Source organism: Ips typographus, linkage group LG3 (genome assembly GCF_016097725.1).
Source record: "Ips typographus isolate SLU linkage group LG3, UJ_Ityp_2.0, whole genome shotgun sequence".
NCBI lineage: Eukaryota > Metazoa > Arthropoda > Insecta > Coleoptera > Curculionidae > Ips > Ips typographus.
In genome coordinates this window covers 10,713,264-10,732,333 of record NC_138424.1, presented here as the reverse complement: position 1 = coordinate 10,732,333, position 19,070 = coordinate 10,713,264, and the positions used below count along the sequence as shown (strand labels likewise).

Below are 19,070 nucleotides of genomic sequence, written 5' to 3'. Positions count from 1 at the left end.
ATTTTAGTTTAGTGTTTTATGAATTGAATATTTACAGAAACAGTAATAATTTTTCTTCAAGTAATAAATTAGAAGATTGACCCGTAGAAGTTTTTTTGGATCCGCAAATAAACTCCATGTAAAAGCGTTAATGATAATTTAACAAAACTACCAAAAACTAAAAGCAATAAATCATGACTTACGCATGGAACATTATTTTTAACTTTACCTCTTCCAGAGAGCGAGGGTCTACTGGAATGTTTATTATTAAAAATCTATTTTTAACCAAATTTCCGAAGCGACTCTCTTTAATAACATTAATAAAATAGTTACAACTTAGTTTTACACAACGTAGCACTCGCAGTAACTTTTAATCAATAATTGAATTTTTGGTGCAACTTATTTTTTAATGCGTTTACGTCATTTCAAAGCCACCCCAGTTTTATGTTAATATGTCTTATATACAAGCAACGCCGCCCTAGCCGGCATTTGTTTACCGTAGATACAGTCGGGGCCATAAACTATTTGAACAAAGCTCGCTCGCACATGTCTTTTTCAACCCGCTTCTTCGGCTCGTCGGTTTTAATTTAAACTTCTACCTAATTCGGACTCGTTTTATTTTGTGGCGAGGCCCTGAAACTCGCTTTGTTTGTCCGGCTCAGTCGTGGTGCTCTTTTTTTGCTCGATTTTGTTATTCGGTTTCGTATGTTCTGAGGGCCGCCGTCGCGTAAATGTTTATAGCCTCGAGTGTACCAAGCCGGCACAAATTGCAAATGGCGGGGGTCTATATATAAATATTATTGTATTTTTAGATTTTGTTGCTATATTTTGTTATATGAAGCAAAATTTGTGGTTTATCGGACGTTCGTTTGTGTTCAACGGATAGTTTTTTACATCAAAAACTGGTAAGAACTGTTTACAAGAGCCTATTATTCAGTGAACGACACTAAAATACACCCCCTGAACACCTCGAGTAAATATTACGAGCAGTCGAGTCTAGTTACGACCTACGCGCCGTTTCTTACGTATTTCTAACCTGCGTTCTTAATCCGGATTTTGTCGTAAACTTCGGTCCTAGCTTGAATCGTCTTGGCGATATAATTATTTAAGCGAACCTTTTTGCATTAAAAGTTTTTATCGATCATTTGAGCCCGTTTCCACCTTGAAGTCAGTGCAAAATAACCGTTTACAGCTTCTGCCAAGTAAGTAATTCAATCAGTGCTTCATTTCATTGATAATTTTTGTATAAACAAAGATGTTGACTCAGGTATTGCTATTATTTTTTCAATGCCTTTATTTAAGGGTTAGCCAATATGGCGTTCACAGCTTTTCTGCAATGTTTTGTTAAATTTTTACCCTTATTTTAAATTCCCTTAACGTTTTCCAGTGTCGCATTAGAAATTCCCTAGTGTTATTGAAGAATTTTCATTCATAAACTGCTTTATAGTTGGACATTTTGATAGAGGGTTTATGTTTAGGACGGTCTAACCACCAATTTACCACCCTCTCAAGCATGTCTCAAAAAGCCCCTAAATAAGGTTATGTAGTACTGCTTATGACATTGTTGTAGAACAATTTTTGGGTCCCAAGCCGGTATTCTTCATACAAACAGTGGATATTATGTCTGAATTCCTTAAGAAACCGCATGTTTTCAAGTCAGTGCAACAAAGACAACACTAGCGGGCGTCCTGCCCCACGCCAAGGTTTTCTCTTTAACTCTTTTAATTTACTTTTACAGTCAAGAACATTTCAATTCGAACTTCAATTTTGATCGATTTTTGCTCTTGCCCTGTAAAATTTTCTTTAATTCAATAACGCCTCAAATCTCCAAGAGTCCCACGCTCAGGACTTTTTTGCGTTATTGATTTCTTTGCTAATAATTTTGTTATGTTGATTCAGGGGGAATATGTGGGACTAGTCTTGTGTGATTCAGCGGATTATTTTTATTATCTGTTTAACGCACATCGTTGTGGTGGCATTTTAAAATTAAACATTTTAAAAATATCTTTGTTATACAATTTGTTATTTTAGATTAAAACTTTTAATGTTTTAACTCTTTTAGATTTTTATTTCATTGATTTTCAGTGTAAAAGTTAACCTTAGTGATCACAGAGAATTAGTTCATACAGGTATGGTAATTTCAAAACCATTTCCCTAAAAAATCAATAGGAAGAAAAGAGAAAACCACTCCAAAGCAATGCTCTTGATTGGTTGACTAAGATGTGTCACATTCAATGGATGTGAGGTGATTTGACACTTGGTTGAATGACGTCACGTCCATTGCAGCAAAATGACACATGTCATTCTGCCATTGGTCTGCCACTGATTTCTTATAGATTGAAGGTTTCAGACCTAAACCTAAATAGTTATGGCAAAAATGAAAGTAAAGTGAATGAGACTTAACATTCTAAGAGAAAAGTAAATATTTTGACTGTGACTTTGACTTCTATTAGTTCAAAGCATGATTTTTGCCATGACAAAACTTATTTGAAATAAAACTTCTTGATTCTAGATCTAGAAGAATACATTTTGAGTTTAAGCCACGTTTTTAGTGTAACATTGCATTTTGTTGCAACCATAAATTAAAATCATCAAGAATTAGAGCTTTTAGAATGTACAGGGTTGGTCCATTTATTTTTATGGGTAGGAAGGATACTGTTACTTAATACAGTTACAGGGCTTTTCCTAAGTCATCAGAAGACGCTATTGAATAAAGTATAGCAAAGGTAAAAAAAATACAAAGTTGATACATTTTTAGAGGAACATTTTTATAGATCTTTTTTTCTGGTTCCAAAAATATACAGGGTGTCCCTGAAAGGTTTTTACAACGCTTTGCCGCAGTTAGCTGGGCTCAAAATAAAGCGATTTAACCATATTTGCCTTAATCCAAAAGTTGATAATTACAGAGCTACAGGGCGGCAAAGTTAAAATTTAAAAATAATTTTTAATGGTAGTTTTTATAGCAAACCATTTAAAATTATGAATGGGTTATTAGGTAACAACGGTTATTGTTAATTTACATTGATCCTAGAGGGCGCCACATACGGTTCAAGCAATTTGTTTAATTCCTTTGTATTTTTTTCTGGGTAACGGTAAATCACTTTTGAGTATAAAGGCGTATTCGCCTGTTATTTCTGCTTAGAAAAGGTATACCTTAGGCACTATTGGAAACCGTTTTCTAGAAAAATGCGTTTGAACTACTAAATGTACGTTAATCTCAGTCTAAAACAGTCTCCAGAAGTAGCTCTGTAATTATCAACTTTTGGATTAAGCCAAATATGGCTAAAGACCTGCTAAAGACGCTCTGCGGCAGAGCGTTGTAAAGACCTTTCAGGGACACCCTGTATAATATGTTGACATTTAGTTAGTTAATCAAATGTGAAAATTGTAATTTTATTGTCTTTCGAAATCACAGTTGCCATGAATAATCAAAGAGAAGAATGTGTGTGACAGTTGACGTCACGGTGCGAGCAGAACGAATGTGACATCACGATGACGTAATTTGATCAAAACCATAATTTGACCAACTGTCAAACTACGTCAATGTGATGTCATATTGGCTCTGGTCGCTCCATGTAGTGTGACTTCAACAAATGATAATTTAACCTCAGTGTGCAGAACGAGTTTGACGTTACGATGACGTATTTTGACAGTATAAATGTATTGTTTTATTAAATTACGTCATCGTGACGTCAAATAATAATAACGTTCAGTTCCTTCAAAATTTTACATTCAATTAACTCTCAATTAAATGTCAACCTATTTTATGTTGTAATACATGGTGTCCCATTTAAAAGGGTTTACATGATATTCGTCTAGGATTATTGGAAACCGTTAGATGTACAAGGTTGATTAAATGAACGAAAGGTCTGCTTAAGAATAATTCAGGTAAATAAGGCTTAAAATTGGTACTGTTCTGTTAATATAGGGTGACAGCCAAAAACAGGCAAATTTGACAATTGACTGTCAAATTTGGTGTGGACTTTTAAAATGTCCTTTTTTGGTTTTTGGCGGTATCATATTAATCCAGAGTATATTATTTAGATAGTCCAGTCTACAACTTTTTCCTTCATTTAACCAAAGTTGTATCAATCAACGTTTTCGAAATCCTCCATGTAATTACTCTTATCTGGGACACACTGTGTACCGCTTTACAGGCCGTCATTTTTTACTTTGCGTTTTTGTGTTTTTTTTTTCTTTGTAGACATATACAGGGGGTTCAATTAAAAAAGTACTTATAGTAAAAAATACCCAATTTAAACTTCATAGTTTTTTTCTCTATACCTGACAGTGTTTTTGAAATACAAGGAAACATTTATTAAAGATCAACAAAAAGGAGTTTTTGTTTTTTCTTCTAATATCCACACTAATTGAGATATCAGGCATCAAAATAAAAAACTGAAAAATTATTACCCACCTCTTGGGTCTAACGTGTGCACTATTTTATACAGGATACAGTGTTTCTAATAAGAAAATAAATTCTTCATAAAAAATACTTTCATCCTCTTCCATTTTCCAGTTAACTTTCGAGGTACGTAACATTTTTTTTTAGTTGTTTGGCAATAATTCTTTCACTCTAATCAAATTTATTAAACACACCAGTGGTGGAGATTTTAAGGTGTGTGGCATTTAATAAAAAAAAAACACTAAAAGTTTGAATAAGAATAAGTTTATTCTAGACACGTGGTTAAAATGCAATTTTCTATTTAAAGTTAAAACAAAACTGTAATATGATTAGAACGATATTGGACGTAAATAAAATTTTTGAAAGCGACAGTGAAATATTTTTGGAAGCCTTGCAATAGTTATTATTCAATAACGTCACGACGAAAAAAGTTTACACAGTGTAGGTCTTGTGTTATTATTTGTTCTACTTTTGCGCGATTTTTTGGCAAAAGCGCATTGTCGGTTTTATTTTTAAATATTTTGATTTATTTAAAAGTTCAAGTACGTCAGTACTCATATTTGCGTTAAATCAGCTTGGTTCGGACCCGCGCGCCCGTTTTACAAAAACAATGAATGTCGTGTCACGTCACCATGGATTTTTAAAAATACCTACACATTTTGCAATTAAAAATTCACGTAAACGTGTCCTTCTACCCGAAAAACTGTTAAAGTTGCAACAAAATCTTCTACCTGCATTTGCCCTACCCCGAATCCGGGCGGTTTTTGTTACTTTACAGACCTTATATAACGTAAATGGCCCTACATAGGATAAATAAACTTTCTGGTATTTAGGTACCTGACGAGAATAAGTTTAGTTTATTCTTTTGCGTGTTACTTAACAGTACGGTTCAAAATTGTGTTGTTTCTTTTCACCACAGTAGATTTTTAAATAATATCATATTTGATTCAGTGTTTTTTTTTTTTGTAGGTTTGGCAAATCTTCCACTGTTTTTGTACATAACAAGTCAGTTCATGCTTTACTCAAAATTAGTGTGAGTCACAATCAAGATGGATACACCAGCTCCTCAACAATTTTGTGTCAAGTAAATGAATGTCAATTAATTTGTAAAATTGTATTTAAAACAATTCAATTTAAAGATGGAACAGCTATCAGTCGAATCTGCAGGACGCTTTTCCCAAGTTGCTGACTTCTGAGCATTTCGTCGACGTTACTTTAGCGTGTGAAAATGAGATGCTCAAGTGCCATAAAGTTGTTTTATCAGCATGCTCCACGTACTTTGAAAAACTTCTTCTGGATAATCCCTGCCAGCATCCAATCATTTTTATGAAAGACATGAAGTATGTACGTGCTTAAACTTTTAAGCATTTTTATTTAAATTCTCTTAATTTTAGATTCCAAGAAATGCAGTTGCTAGTAGATTTTATGTACAAAGGCGAGGTTAACGTAACACAAGACGATTTACCATCGTTGCTAAAATCTGCTGAAGCATTACAAATTAGGGGTCTGTGCGGTTCTGATGAACTATTCAATCCTAAATTCTTTGGAAACATGATTCAGTCTTCTGCTGGTAAGATATAAAAGTTATGGAACAATTAGCAGGAAACAAAAAGAAAACTCTTAGGGCAAATGACGCAGTCTCCAATTAAACCAATCTCAAATTATCAAACGATCACTTCGACCCCCAACTCTACTAAAGACAACCTGCCCCAACCCAGCCAAGTTACCATGCCTAAAAACGATGGAGTAGTCAAAAAAGAAGTCAACACTGCGGCTGCCGAAGTAGCCTCAGAATGTGGAGGTGCTCCATCCTCCTCAGAATGTGATAGTAATGATGGAATGCTGCAAATCAAAGGTAAGTCTTAAGTGTGTTTTATATCAAAAAATTTGCAGTTTGGTCACACATTTCCATTTCATTAAGTAACAAAAATTTTAGATACTGAGAATTTTACTACATTGTTTAGAGGGATTTGTTACAATAATTATGACTTTAACAGATTGGAAAAAGCTACATTAAAACATGTGGTCTTAATATTAAATATGATCCAAAGATTTACATAAAAGTTTCGTTACACCATCTATTACGAAAGCAATTTAATTATTGCTTTTTTACTTTAATAGCTAAAGCTAATTGCGAATACATGTGCGGAAACCTGGTAATGCATATACAGAACTAAACACTGTTTAAAATGCGCTATGTTTGGTGTTTTTGCACTATCTCTATTTATATTTTGCAACTTCTTCAGTTTAAATGGAGGATAGCTGGATAGATTAGATACAGCTCTTTTACAAAATGTAAAATAGTGACATAATTTAATTTTCATATTTGACAATGCATTTAACTAGATCTTTCATTGGTACACACTTTAAAACTTAAGTATTTTTCTATCATCAGAACTTGAATGTCAATAAATACTTTATTTGATCTTATTTGAACCATACATAACTAATTGGAAAAAGATAACTTTCTTCTTCTACTACTCCACATTTGCGGTTCATGTGGTGTAGATACCTCATTTTACTACTACTATACTGCATTTACTCTACTCTTTTTGAATCACTATTAATTTACCATTTTACAAAAGTTGTCACGTTGTTTTGACCAAGAAGTACAACTTCTTTGAGTGATTAAGGTGTCAAGTATCCTACTTTTCTGTTTGCTCTAATTTTTTTTGGGTGCAAGCTGATGTTTAGTAGCTTTTTTATATTCTGGATTTGTGGAAATTCAATGCATAATCTATAACAACAGAAGTATTTTTGTTTTTTAAGCTGCATTTTATTACATTGTTTTTAAACCTTCTTGTGTTAGATCAGGTGTAGTTAGTGAGAAACATTCTGAGTTTTTCTAAACATAAAATTCTTTTCAATACATATATTAGTTGTTCTAGGTCAAAAGCAGAGTTTTTATTAAAAAATTGACCTATGCAAAACTTGGGATTGTTATTTTAAGGGGAGAGTTTCACTTGATTTAATGCTCTTAATAGAATAATGAAGAAAAGGTTAATATGTGCACAGAAAACAAATTTATATAGAAGGTAATAGAAATTGGAGAAAACACTCAAGATGCCTATCTTTAAGAGAAGAAATAAAATATGCAGTTTAATACAAAAAAAATATGATATTTATTTTTTTCAATGAATACTTTTTACTTTATTTCTAAAATCTTCATGAATTTTTAAGCATATTACCATGCATAGATTCAATGCACGTGGTTAATTTTAAGTATTTAATAAATTAAAAATGTCTCGTTATTTTTTTCTGCCTTAAACCTTCTCGAAATATAAGCAAATAAAATCTAAATTACTAAATCTAATATTACTACTAAGGAGATTAATTAATGATATATTTTCTCATAAAAATCGGAGTGTATTTCGTTTTCAATATTTAATATTTTGTCTATGCAAATATATTCCACAAATTTGCTGTATGCTTAATGCTTAGTTTCATGTTTTCTATAAAAAACAAGCATAAGAGAAATATTTTAGATAAATTACTGAGAATTTAACAAAATAGAAATATTGCAAAATAGACTAGGTGTGTAGAAGCAAGTTCTCGATAATTTACCATTTTCCGGAAATTTCTTGAAACATTACTTCCCGCCATCTCTACATAAAAATCATCATAAATCTGCATTTTTACCAGAAAGGTTGAATGCGCCAGACTTTTTCAGAGACAGCAACAAAAGAAATTTAACTGAGGAATAATAATTATTTTTTATTGTCTGGTAATAAAATATTTTTGCGGCACCACTTTACTGTACCCAATCCGTTGTGCAAAAATAAAGTTGACCGTTCATCGTCTGCAGTTTGAAATAGACAATAGATAGATGTATATTTGACCTAGTTTGAACTAGGAAACCTTTTTAGATGTATATCGCAAAGGCTTCAAAAATTGCTGGCCTAACTGTTTGTGTAAACTCTCAAAAACTTTGTTTTTCAAAAATTCATTGAGTAAATAAGGGTGGATACACACTAATCACATAAACTGAATTTTATTCTGAGTTAAAATTTATTTAACCAAGTTTATAGTCATAGAGATTCAAATTAATTTAAAAACTGAATAGGTATTTAGTTTTTAAATTCTACTCTTGTCACACATTGAAATATCTATAAAAGAATAGTATTTTGACTTAGATGTCAAAACCCATATACTCAACACATGGCGTCTTATATCAAGCAAAACTTAGAAATCACAGCAAAATTTCTGTTCTAGAAGACATAGAAGAAGGTGATGATGACACATTTTTCGAAGGAGACGGTGAATCTTTGATGGATCAGGAATTAATGGAACAAGATGGACCTGTTAACACTGGCGACAACTCTCGAACACCTGAAACATTTGCGATTGCTAATGTTTCGTGCCACTACGACGGATCAGCAGGAAATATGAGTAAGTCTTTTATTACAGTACTATAAGTATTTAATTTTGTGTTATTCTGATAAATTAAACATCATCATTAGCGGTGCTTACTGTAAGTGAAATATTTTTACAGAACTGTATTATAACGTCACTATGACGTAATTGAACAAAACGATTTATTGATCAACTGTCAAAATGCCAAACCCTTTTATAAAAAAGGAAAAAACCCATATGCGACACATTTGATTTCTAATTATCTCCGTTATGTCAAACAATGGGCTGAAATATATTTTTGGTATTTGACATTTTATTCTAATGTCAACGGTTAGTGACATATTTACAAAAAAAGGGTATGAAAGGTTTTAGTAATTTTGTAATAATTCGATAACTCCTGTAGATATCTTAGATTTTAAGACACATTCTGAACTGGCACTAAATGGCGCAACTTTTTCTCCATTAAACGAACCCTGTAATTATTGCCATTTCCAAGATTCCAATGATGGGTCAACTTGAAAGTTCTCACCCTGTGTAACCTCTAATATATTTGCAATAGTCAAGTGTCATTTGTTTGCAGTTATTTCATCAAATAAATGTTTTAATGTCCGACAGGGCTATTATTTCATCAATAATGACACCTACTAAGGTCAATTAAAGTAATAAATTAAAATCTAAGAAATAATTCCCTAGGGCGTTATTTTCATAATGCCCCCAGGTGCCTTGTTGTCCTTATAATGTCCTTGGCATCTTAATTACTATTTTTAATTTTAATTTTTAAAGTGAGATTTTATTCAAATCCAAATTGGGCAACTTTGCCCCAATTTAAGCTTACTTGTATTTTAAAAGTGGTGAAAAAACACGCAATCTCTCTCCACAATATATTTATTAGACCCTCAAACTGAGGTGAAAGTCAAAACGACTGACATGTTTCGAGCATATAGATGCTCATCTTCAGAGGCTGTAAAAATCTTAATCTACTAAAGAGCTCACCACATAAGTGGAAAACGTACCTTAAGTTTGCTAAATACCGCTGACTGTCTTTCTAGACGGGGAGAGACAGTAAGACCCAGGGAACGGTTTATCAGCGCCCCCTATAGCTTTTGAATTCGAAACTCAACGGTTCCCTACTCTTTGCTTTTACATTTTATCAAGGTTTAACTTTTTTTTTGGAATTCTTCCACTTAATCGCCCATTTTGCCCTGACTGTCTGGGGGAACCAGTGGGATTTGTTAAAGGCTGTAGTTTTTGTTTTTGGAGGTCACCCTGACCCAGGGCAAATGTAGCCCGTTAATTTTAATTCAATGTTATGTGTAATTTCTTTCCTTTTTTTTTCCCATAATAGGTAACTATATTGTTTTATATAAAAACTTCAATATTAACTTCTCAATTGTTTCAGATTTATTAACTCTATAATAATGTTTCACAAAACATTTTTTATGTAAGCTTAATCTGGGTCTTACTGTCTCTCTTACCTGTCTAGAAAGACAGTTAGCGATATTTACTAAACTTAAGGTACGTTTAGAGATTAAGATTTTTACAGCCTCTGAAGATGAGCATCTATATGCTGGAAACATGTCAGGCGTTTTCACTTTCACCTCAGTTTGAGGGTCTAATAAATATATTGTGGAGAAGGTTGCGTGTTTTTTCACCACTTTTACGATTTCACCTCCACTGCGAGTAACATGGACTACTACTTCACTCTTCCTTATATCTCCTCTAAGTACTAAATACCTAGGATCTCCGTGTTGAGGCTCAGAAAACGGGCATTCTGTGTATAATAGAAAAGGAACAATATTTTCTGGTATCACTGCAATTTACGGTGGAAGTGTGTGAATGTACTTTAATAGATACCGTTTTTCTGTCAGCTTCAGTAAACAAAAGGATTAGACGTTCAGACGAGGAACTGAGAAGGGCGGCAGAATGCATAACTCGAGGTCAAACTTTCCAAACAGTGTCCGATCAGTTCAACATCCCCATTTCGACCATTAGGTTCTACATGGCTCGAAAGGTAAGTCACTTAAACATTCAACTAAATGTTCTAAATAATTTGACAAACAGGGAATACTTCCGAGACGTAAACGAGGTCGGTCTTGCGCCCCCGCAATGAGTTTGGGAGCGATGCCAGTGACGGCGAGTTACGCGTCACCGGGTAGTCCGATAGGGCCACCCTATCACATCGTGCACTACAAATTGCCTCAATTAGGCGTTCAGAAACTTAAATAGGGTTACGTTATTTTAAGTGTAGATCGCTAAGGTAGGAAACTACACTCCAGAGAGGATTTAAGAAGCTGTTAAGCTTCCTTAAAATTTAATTAAAGTTACGTTCAATTATCTTTATTTACCAAAGATAATTGAACGTAAGTTGAATTATCTTTGGGAAATTAATGGTAGGTATGGTAGGTTCTGGTTGGTGAAGTTGGTATATCTCTTATCTTCAATTTTCTGATTTGTTTTAAAGGGTTAAATATTTAACCGTTTTTTTAAAGTAGTTCTATAAAACTTTTTACTTATTAATTTTAGAGCTTTAATTGGTCTGCAAATACTTTTTATCAGTGTGTTTGATAGCTCCTTATTAGCTTGCCAAAAAAAAATCAGGTAATTTTTTTCTTAGGTATGATATTTTTACATTACCTATTCAAGTACAGTTATTAGTTTGATGAAAATTTTGATGAAAATTCCTCTATTAAACAGGTAACTAACTAAAAACGAGATTAAAGTCTAAAGTTGGTGATGCGGATATAGCCATTTTAAAGTTTCTGCCAGACCTACCATAACCAGTTAGAGGCAATAACTGGAATGGTCTGTAAAAATCACGATAACTAGAAATTTATTATTGAACGGCAATTTAAACCAATTACTTATTGTGACCATTCAGAATTGTCTACTAACAAAACCAACCAATGACTGAATTTTTACTCAACTCGAAATTGTTTGTGTTTTGTGCCATTTGTGGAATCTCATCCCAGTTATTTTTTTTTTGTTGACTTGAAGCAACGATCTCTTTTTTTCTGTCCACGTTTTATTGACTGGACTTTTTTTTTTGTAAGTAGGTATTGTTTTTTTATTAAGTTTTTTATTATTTGTATTGTATAGGCGCTCATTGCCTATTCGGTTTAGTTATTATATTAATTAACTGAACCTGAATAGGCAAAGAACGGCGTGATAATTGTTTTTGCCAGTATATACATCGTCACGGTCATTCGAGCTGTCTTAAAACCTCGTTCTGCGCAAGAAGTACATACTACTTAAACTAGCGTTTTGTAAGTGTAAAATATTATATGGTTAAGTATTTGTAGAGCGAGAGTGTGGCAGTTTACTTAACTCATGTTTGCCTGAAACTTTAGATGTACAAATATCCCGCTTTTTAAAGCGACGCGGTAAAATACAATTTAATCACTTCAATAAAAAAGGGACATTAAAGCTTCCAGTGCGCTGTTTGATATGACGGTTGAAAGCTTTGACCGTTCGCTACAGTTTAGATATATATGTCGTGATATTCCTCCAGCTTATTTTGCTCAGTTTTACAATTATTCCTATTTGTTGAGATTGTTTTCATTCAATTCATCATCACATCCTCCCCGAACCGGGACTAGTCTAAAAGTTTTCCAGACTGATATTTATTTTTTTACTAACTCTCATAACTTCTTATTAATTATTTTGTCGTCGATTGCTTGCCAAAATAGGGTAGTTAAATTTAATAGAAATTGTTCCTAAAAAATGGACATTTTAAAATAATTTAATGCTGTTTTTAATTGCACGTTTCACGTCACTTTTATGTTTTTGAAACCAGAATTTTCTGTGGCGGATTGTTTCAAATTTGTTGTCTATGTTGATATTTAAATAGGATGTTCTATAAAGAAAATATCTCGTTTTGAATGAAGTACAGCTTTTAAAGAATATAAATTCAATTTCTTCAAAATATTTTCTAGTCTAGTTATACAGGGTGTCCAACAGTACCTTAGACGTTTATGGAGATCTAGACGTACGATCATTTTGAAGATTTGCTTGTTCATTTTATCATTTTTTATTAATACTACTTAATGTGTATTTTTTTACCGTTGCTACATTTAATGTTTTTTTTTTATTGAAAACACTGCATCAATATAATTGTTCTTATTCGGTAGCAAGAAAGCATTTTGGTCATAGTTTAAAATATGGCCTACCAAACTATTGCCGTTAAGGTCGCAGCGCCAGTTGAACTAAAATCGGGCAACCCGTTCCTAACCTAACATTATAAATAATATGACACTGTCACTTCATATTTATGAAACCAGTGCTAAATTCCTAACCAAAATCAATGTATCCAAACGGAGTTGGAATGCCCGAAACTGTTTTCAAAACTGATCACCAGAGGGAATATTTCTTATCTTGAAACGCCAATTATTACGAGAAGAGATTGTAAATTATACAGGGTGAATGAAAATTAATGGATTTCTCGCCAGTCCTAAAAAAATTTAAAGTTGTGTTTTTTTTATGAAATTTTCCTCATTGGGACTAAGTAAGTTCAGGCCAATTGCGTGTGACAAGTACTACCAAGTAATCTTCATAAAACTCTCTCTAAGTCTCATTAACTCAAGCTAAGGTAAAATTAGTTTTTATTGAATTATGTTGTTATTTATGAAGGAAATCATAAGTTGTTATACATCACTAAAATCAGAATAAAAAGATCAGAACAGAATACTATTTGGTGGGCTAAAAATCCAATATAGCGCCCATAAAAAAAAGAAAGTTGATGATGACTGCCAAAAAACGAAACGTCGTGTGGCAAGTTTGAATCCATCATCGAAATGAAAAGATGCTTTTAGTTTTGGAATATCTCTTCAAATAAGGTTAGAAATAAATAAAAACAGAAAATCAATTTTTCAGTTTTTTCCGGATATCTTCGGAGGTACTCGGAAAATCGAAATTTTTAAAACTGCATTTGGTTGAGCATTAAATTGAGCAACTTTGCCCCAATTTAAACTTTCTCGAATCTCTTATAGTTTCCGAAATCCCAATGGTGAGGGTCGAATTTGAATTACCTTGTATAGACTACCTAAATTTTACGGTTTTCAAAATAAACACAAATATGTGAAAAGTTATATAATTTGCTGCAAAAATACAAAATTGAAACAATAATAACATTTCAAATACAATACCTTAATTAATTTACTCTAGCAATTATTCAGAAGGACGATCATTGGCATTTCAAAATGCGATTACTGACTCTAATAATCTCTCAATTTCCATGGAAAACGACCCAATCTTTGTAAGAAGAAACGTTCTTGCAAAGTTTCTATATTTTTTTCAATTTTGTATTTTTGCCGTGAAAACAGTAATTTCTCACAAATTTGCGTTTATTTTGAAATCAATTAGATTTAGGTATACATATATTTGGTTTTCAAAAATAATATACAAGGGGTTTCATTAAAAAAAAAACACGGAAAAAATATTAGTTTTTAACCACCCCGTATAATTTAGAATCAATTTCTTTCCGTAATAATAGTTCGTCAGCCCTTAATTAAACTGTGAACAAAATGTTTGCTTTCTATGAATCAAGATAACCAATTTGCAGAAACAAATTGTAACTATGAATTTATAAAAATCTACAGAATGTTCTATTTAAAATAAGAAAGTTTCTGGTACTTTTCAGTACAAGCGGTAACGTGGCAATGATGAAACTATTTTAGATCAGTGCAAAACACGGAAATTTTCAAAATCCATGATCCACTGTTGGACATGTGGTATGTATGCCAAAATCAAAGTATAAAGTAGAAACTCTGTTATGCTTTTGGTTATTTTGTCTCAATTTTACTAAGTAATAATATTTAGTTAGGAAGCTAACTTTCCTGTTTTTTACTTTTTCAAAAATTGTTCTAACTTAATTCTTTAGGTAAAATAACAGACACTAAGGGCCGGTACTTTCACTTCAGAATAATTAGAAATTAGACCCTACTATTGGTCAATTCTGTAATTTCTATAGAGAGTATTAGCCCTAATAATATAGCCCCCCCATTAATATACCAAAAACAGCTGGTTTGTATAGGTATTAAGAACTCATGGTTTTTCTGTTTATTTATTTTGAAAACTCGAGCTTCTCTATCTACTATTTTGACTATTTTTGTTTTTTGCTAATCATTTGACAACTAAAATACATATTTGCCTAATTTCTGAGGTTAGTGCGTTTTTTCGGAAAAAAGTAGTAGGGAAACCCAGGCAGTTTTTATTACATAAAAGTGAAAAAGTTTTATCAAAACCCAGATTTGTTATCAATATTGTAGTGTTTAGATGGAGCAAGGTTTATTTTTCAACACAATGATGATGATGATGATGATAATTAAGATTATTCAGGCTCCGACTTCAAGTAAGTTTACCATCAATACCGGGTTTTTAGTAAGTTTTTTCTACTAATAAAATAAAAACTAACTGGGTTTTTCTAAACGCACTAACTTCAGATGTTACGCGTTCTTCGACTTTAACCAATTTATTGAAATAGCAAATATTAAATTTTAACACACACAACATAGTTAAACTTTTAGATTCAATCCGCCATTTTAAAAAATAATCATAAAATTATTGTAAAAAGAATTCAGTAATTGCACAGACAATGACATTAGAAAGGCCGATTTTGTGTAATAAATTACAACAATACGGTCTCGCTTTAAAAACTTTTTTTCCAAATCCTCAGTTTGTCACTATCCATTAACAATAAAGTTTGATATTTTATTATTGCTCACCTACAGCATTTCCGCATGTCAATAGTTATTCAAAGAAACTTCAAACAACCGCTCCCACCTCATTAAATGCAATATAGTCAGGTTCATAATAGGATATAATGTGATCATGCAGGTCAATGTGAAATAATTACATACATAGTGCAAAGCCAAAAGTTTCAGTTACTTTTTTCAAAAAATTCAAATACTCACATTTAAAAAAAGGCGAAGCAAATTATATAATTTAAGGTGACACTAGTTGTAGGCGCAAATCTGAAGATATTTTCCTGTAAAGATATTACTATAATAAAGAAAAACAATCGCAGCATATGATAATATGATATAGAAGTTAGATGAAATTATCATTATAAAGGATTATGGAAAAAAGTTTAATGTTATAGCGCGTATATATTTACTTATTTTTCATAGTCTCAGGTCTTTTCAGACTGATCTTACGATCAACAATGACTCTTATAGTCTTTATATGATAAAATAATATAGTAGATGACTATATGTAGAGTATAAGTAACGAAACTCCAAGATGTAGAGTTAGAATTTTTCTTTCGACATCGATATCAAAGTAAGCTTTTTTTAGTGGTAATAATGATACCTGTTAGATCTCGTTTTCGGATATTTTTAAGTTTGTATTTTTGTGCGACCTGTTTTGTGATTTTTGTATTTAACTAAGTTTTTTTAAGTAGGATACTTTTGTGCATTTTACACATTTACAGTAGGTATAGCAACCAGTGCGCGGACATTGTAATAAAATAATAACGCGCTGGTTTCGACAGCCAGTTTTAAATCAGTAGGTAGCTAAACAGAAGATTTTTTGTCTTGTGTGCGTCCTGTTTATTTATTTATTTATTTATTTGTTTACCTTCAAATTATTGAAATTTTTCTCCTCATAGATTATTGATTATTTTTGGCGATATTAGGTTCCGGCAGTTTAATGTAAAGTAAGTTTATTGTATTGTAAAAGTGCCATTCGATATATATTTTTCTAGATACATAGTAAACGGCTTATGTCATGTGAAGACTTAGACACTGATGTATACAGTATTCGGTATTAAATATACAAAATATTATATAAACAGTCGAGGTAATTAACTTTTTGTTTTTTCTCCTTTATTTAATTTAAACAGCATTATACAATGCGTTTTTTTTTAACCTTTTGGCACCTAACACAACTTCCTCTCCATCAGTGTCCCTATACATATTCGAAAACGTCTGATTTTCGTAATTTTATAGATTGAACCAGAAGATCACCTGATCTGTTCACCTGATGGTATAGGTGCGTTGGTATACAGTGAGTGGTCTAAACTGCGTGAACCAAATTTAGGAGTATTTTATTCCCGCCAAAATATGAAAGGTAAGATTTTTTTTATTTCATTAAACCTTTTTTTGCAATTTTGTATTTAGATCAGTAGGTATGACATATTTTTTGGCAATTTTTTATTTTGCTCCAGGAGGGTTCCAATGCATAGCAAAGGGCATATTTATATCAAAGGACCTTAAATTAGGTGAAATAAGTACAAAAAAAGCACTTTAAAATTTTTCATTTTGTATTAGGGGTCTTTTTTTGCTACTTTTTGAAATTTAGTATCTCGGTAATATGGAGGGCTAGACAGGCCAGTTTTAGCTCATTTTGTAGTTTTTTTTTATCGTTTTTCTAATGACGTGTTAGTGAAATCTATAAGAGTTCAAATAAAAATCATTCAAAAATTGAAAAAATACCATTTTTGTAAAAAGTGCAATTTTGGCAATTTTTTATTTTGCTCCAGGAGGGTTCCAATGCACAACAAAGGGCATATTTATACATACCTACATCATACTTAACAAATATGCAAAAAAAATAGTCCAATCAACCATAACAGTAATATTAACTGTATAAATTGCTACTTATCTTATTCCAATGGAAGTTGAAAGGGACAAAAATATCTCTTCTTATAATTGAAAAAAAACTTGTTGGGGAAAAATGTCTTCCTTTCAATGAGTTTTGCTGTTTGAAGATTAAAACAAATTTCTCAAGTAACTATAAAAGGTTTTTTCCTACGCTATTCTATGAGTAGTGTCTGAGCTCCGTTAAATTCGGTTATTAAAAAATACTACAGACATGCAGTTTTGATTTTTTACACTTTCCAAATATTACAATAAATAGCTAAGATAGAAACGTGCAAACCGTTTTGTTCTCAATCTGGTTATAGGAGGTATGACACTCTAAAATAAATAAAAATTATCTTTATCTTACTATCCAAAAATCATCAACATTTCCCATTATTCCATAGTAATTATGCTGAATTGTGCGGTCTCCAATGTTAAAAGATATGCTCATTGACCAAATGTTAATAAGCTACAACTGTTAATAAAGTTCACATAATTTTACATACTGTAAGTACCATATTTAATATTTTCATAAATAATACATATCACAGGTATAAAGGCAATAAACTTTTGTAGGTTCAAGAGAATCTTTTGTTTCAACAAGATATAGCAGAAGAAATTAACGACAAAATCCATCGAGTGAGGTATAATGAAGTGTGGAAAAAGCAAACATTTTGCTAGTTTGAAAATCATTCTACCTCCACCTTCTGCATTTTTGATTCATCGAACAAAAGTTGAACGTAATTTTAGAAGAACTTATTTCTTTCCTACGGGTAAGTATAATTTTAAAAATTCAAAAGTTATTGATATGGTCCAAAAGTGGTAGATTCACACCAAAACCGTTTAAGCTTAGGACATTTGCCAAAAGCACAGATTTCAGCCAAATAATTTTGTTTTGCACATTTTACTAATTTTATCTGTAACAACTTGAGTAACCTCTGGTTTGACCAAATAAATGAGAAGTCGTTCAGTGAAATCTACACTCTCTCACCAAAACTTTTTATCCTTGCCCTGGAGGATGTCTTCAAAAAACTTGACTGGAAAAGAAAACGGGATTAATAACGATGGAGTGCGTCCAAACCATTTACGATTTGCCGACGATATTGTGGTCGTTGCCAGCACAGGTGAAGAGCTGAAAGACATGTTTCGGGAGCTTCGCTGCAGATTGGACTTGAAATGAACTTGAACAAAACAGAGATCATGAGTACAGAAGAGATCCAGGTGACCGTTAACGACAAAATTCAACTTGGCAAAGAAAATCAATCTTCTGAAATCACAAGAAGAATAGGCATCTCCTGGGCAGCCTTTGGCAGACTAGGATTTATCCTTAAATCTAATGAATTTCCTATAAATTTGAAAAGGAGAGTGTTTGATGCCTGCGTGATGCCGGTTCTCACATATGGACTAGAGACAATGGCAATTATACCTGCGAATTTGCCAATAAACTGCAAACCACCCAACGAGCAATGGAGAGGGCTATGATAGGAATCACTCTAAAGCTCGGTTCTCATGTATCAGGAATTATAACGGAGCGCGGGGTGCGGAATGAATGCATTTTACGCACGGAAAACTACTTGTCGTTCACATGTGACGAGTGACACAGTTGCGGAATGGTTGACGGAATAGTGTTAATACAAGTGGGTTTTACAGGCGATTTGTTTCTAACAATTCAAACTTTGACACTATTTTTCACCATGACTGTACCGATATGTTTTTTGTTTTTTTTTTTGGCTATTGAATAGGAAATTTACTGAGGA

At 32.3% G+C, this 19,070-nt stretch overlaps 1 protein-coding gene across 3 annotated transcripts; it reads left to right on the top strand.

Annotated features, from left to right (window-relative positions):
• Window positions 1-468: 468 nt before the first annotated feature.
• Window positions 469-16,525, top strand: LOC145726662 (uncharacterized). 3 transcript variants are annotated; one of them, XM_081975869.1, is made up of 8 exons: window positions 469-884; window positions 5,354-5,468; window positions 5,524-5,724; window positions 5,779-5,954; window positions 6,009-6,239; window positions 8,597-8,773; window positions 10,606-10,748; window positions 10,799-16,525. In XM_081975869.1, exons 2-8 carry the CDS (start codon window positions 5,434-5,436, stop codon window positions 10,961-10,963), a joined length of 1,128 nt encoding a protein of 375 aa, XP_081831995.1. In that variant the 5' UTR covers window positions 469-884; window positions 5,354-5,433; the 3' UTR covers window positions 10,964-16,525. The 3 variants fall into 3 exon arrangements, with proteins under 3 accessions (XP_081831995.1, XP_081831996.1, XP_081831994.1); XM_081975870.1 differs by lacking the exon at window positions 469-884 and adding an exon at window positions 1,035-1,181 and having other exon boundaries at window positions 8,600-8,773; XM_081975868.1 differs by lacking the exon at window positions 469-884 and adding an exon at window positions 1,035-1,181.
• Window positions 16,526-19,070: the final 2,545 nt, after the last annotated feature.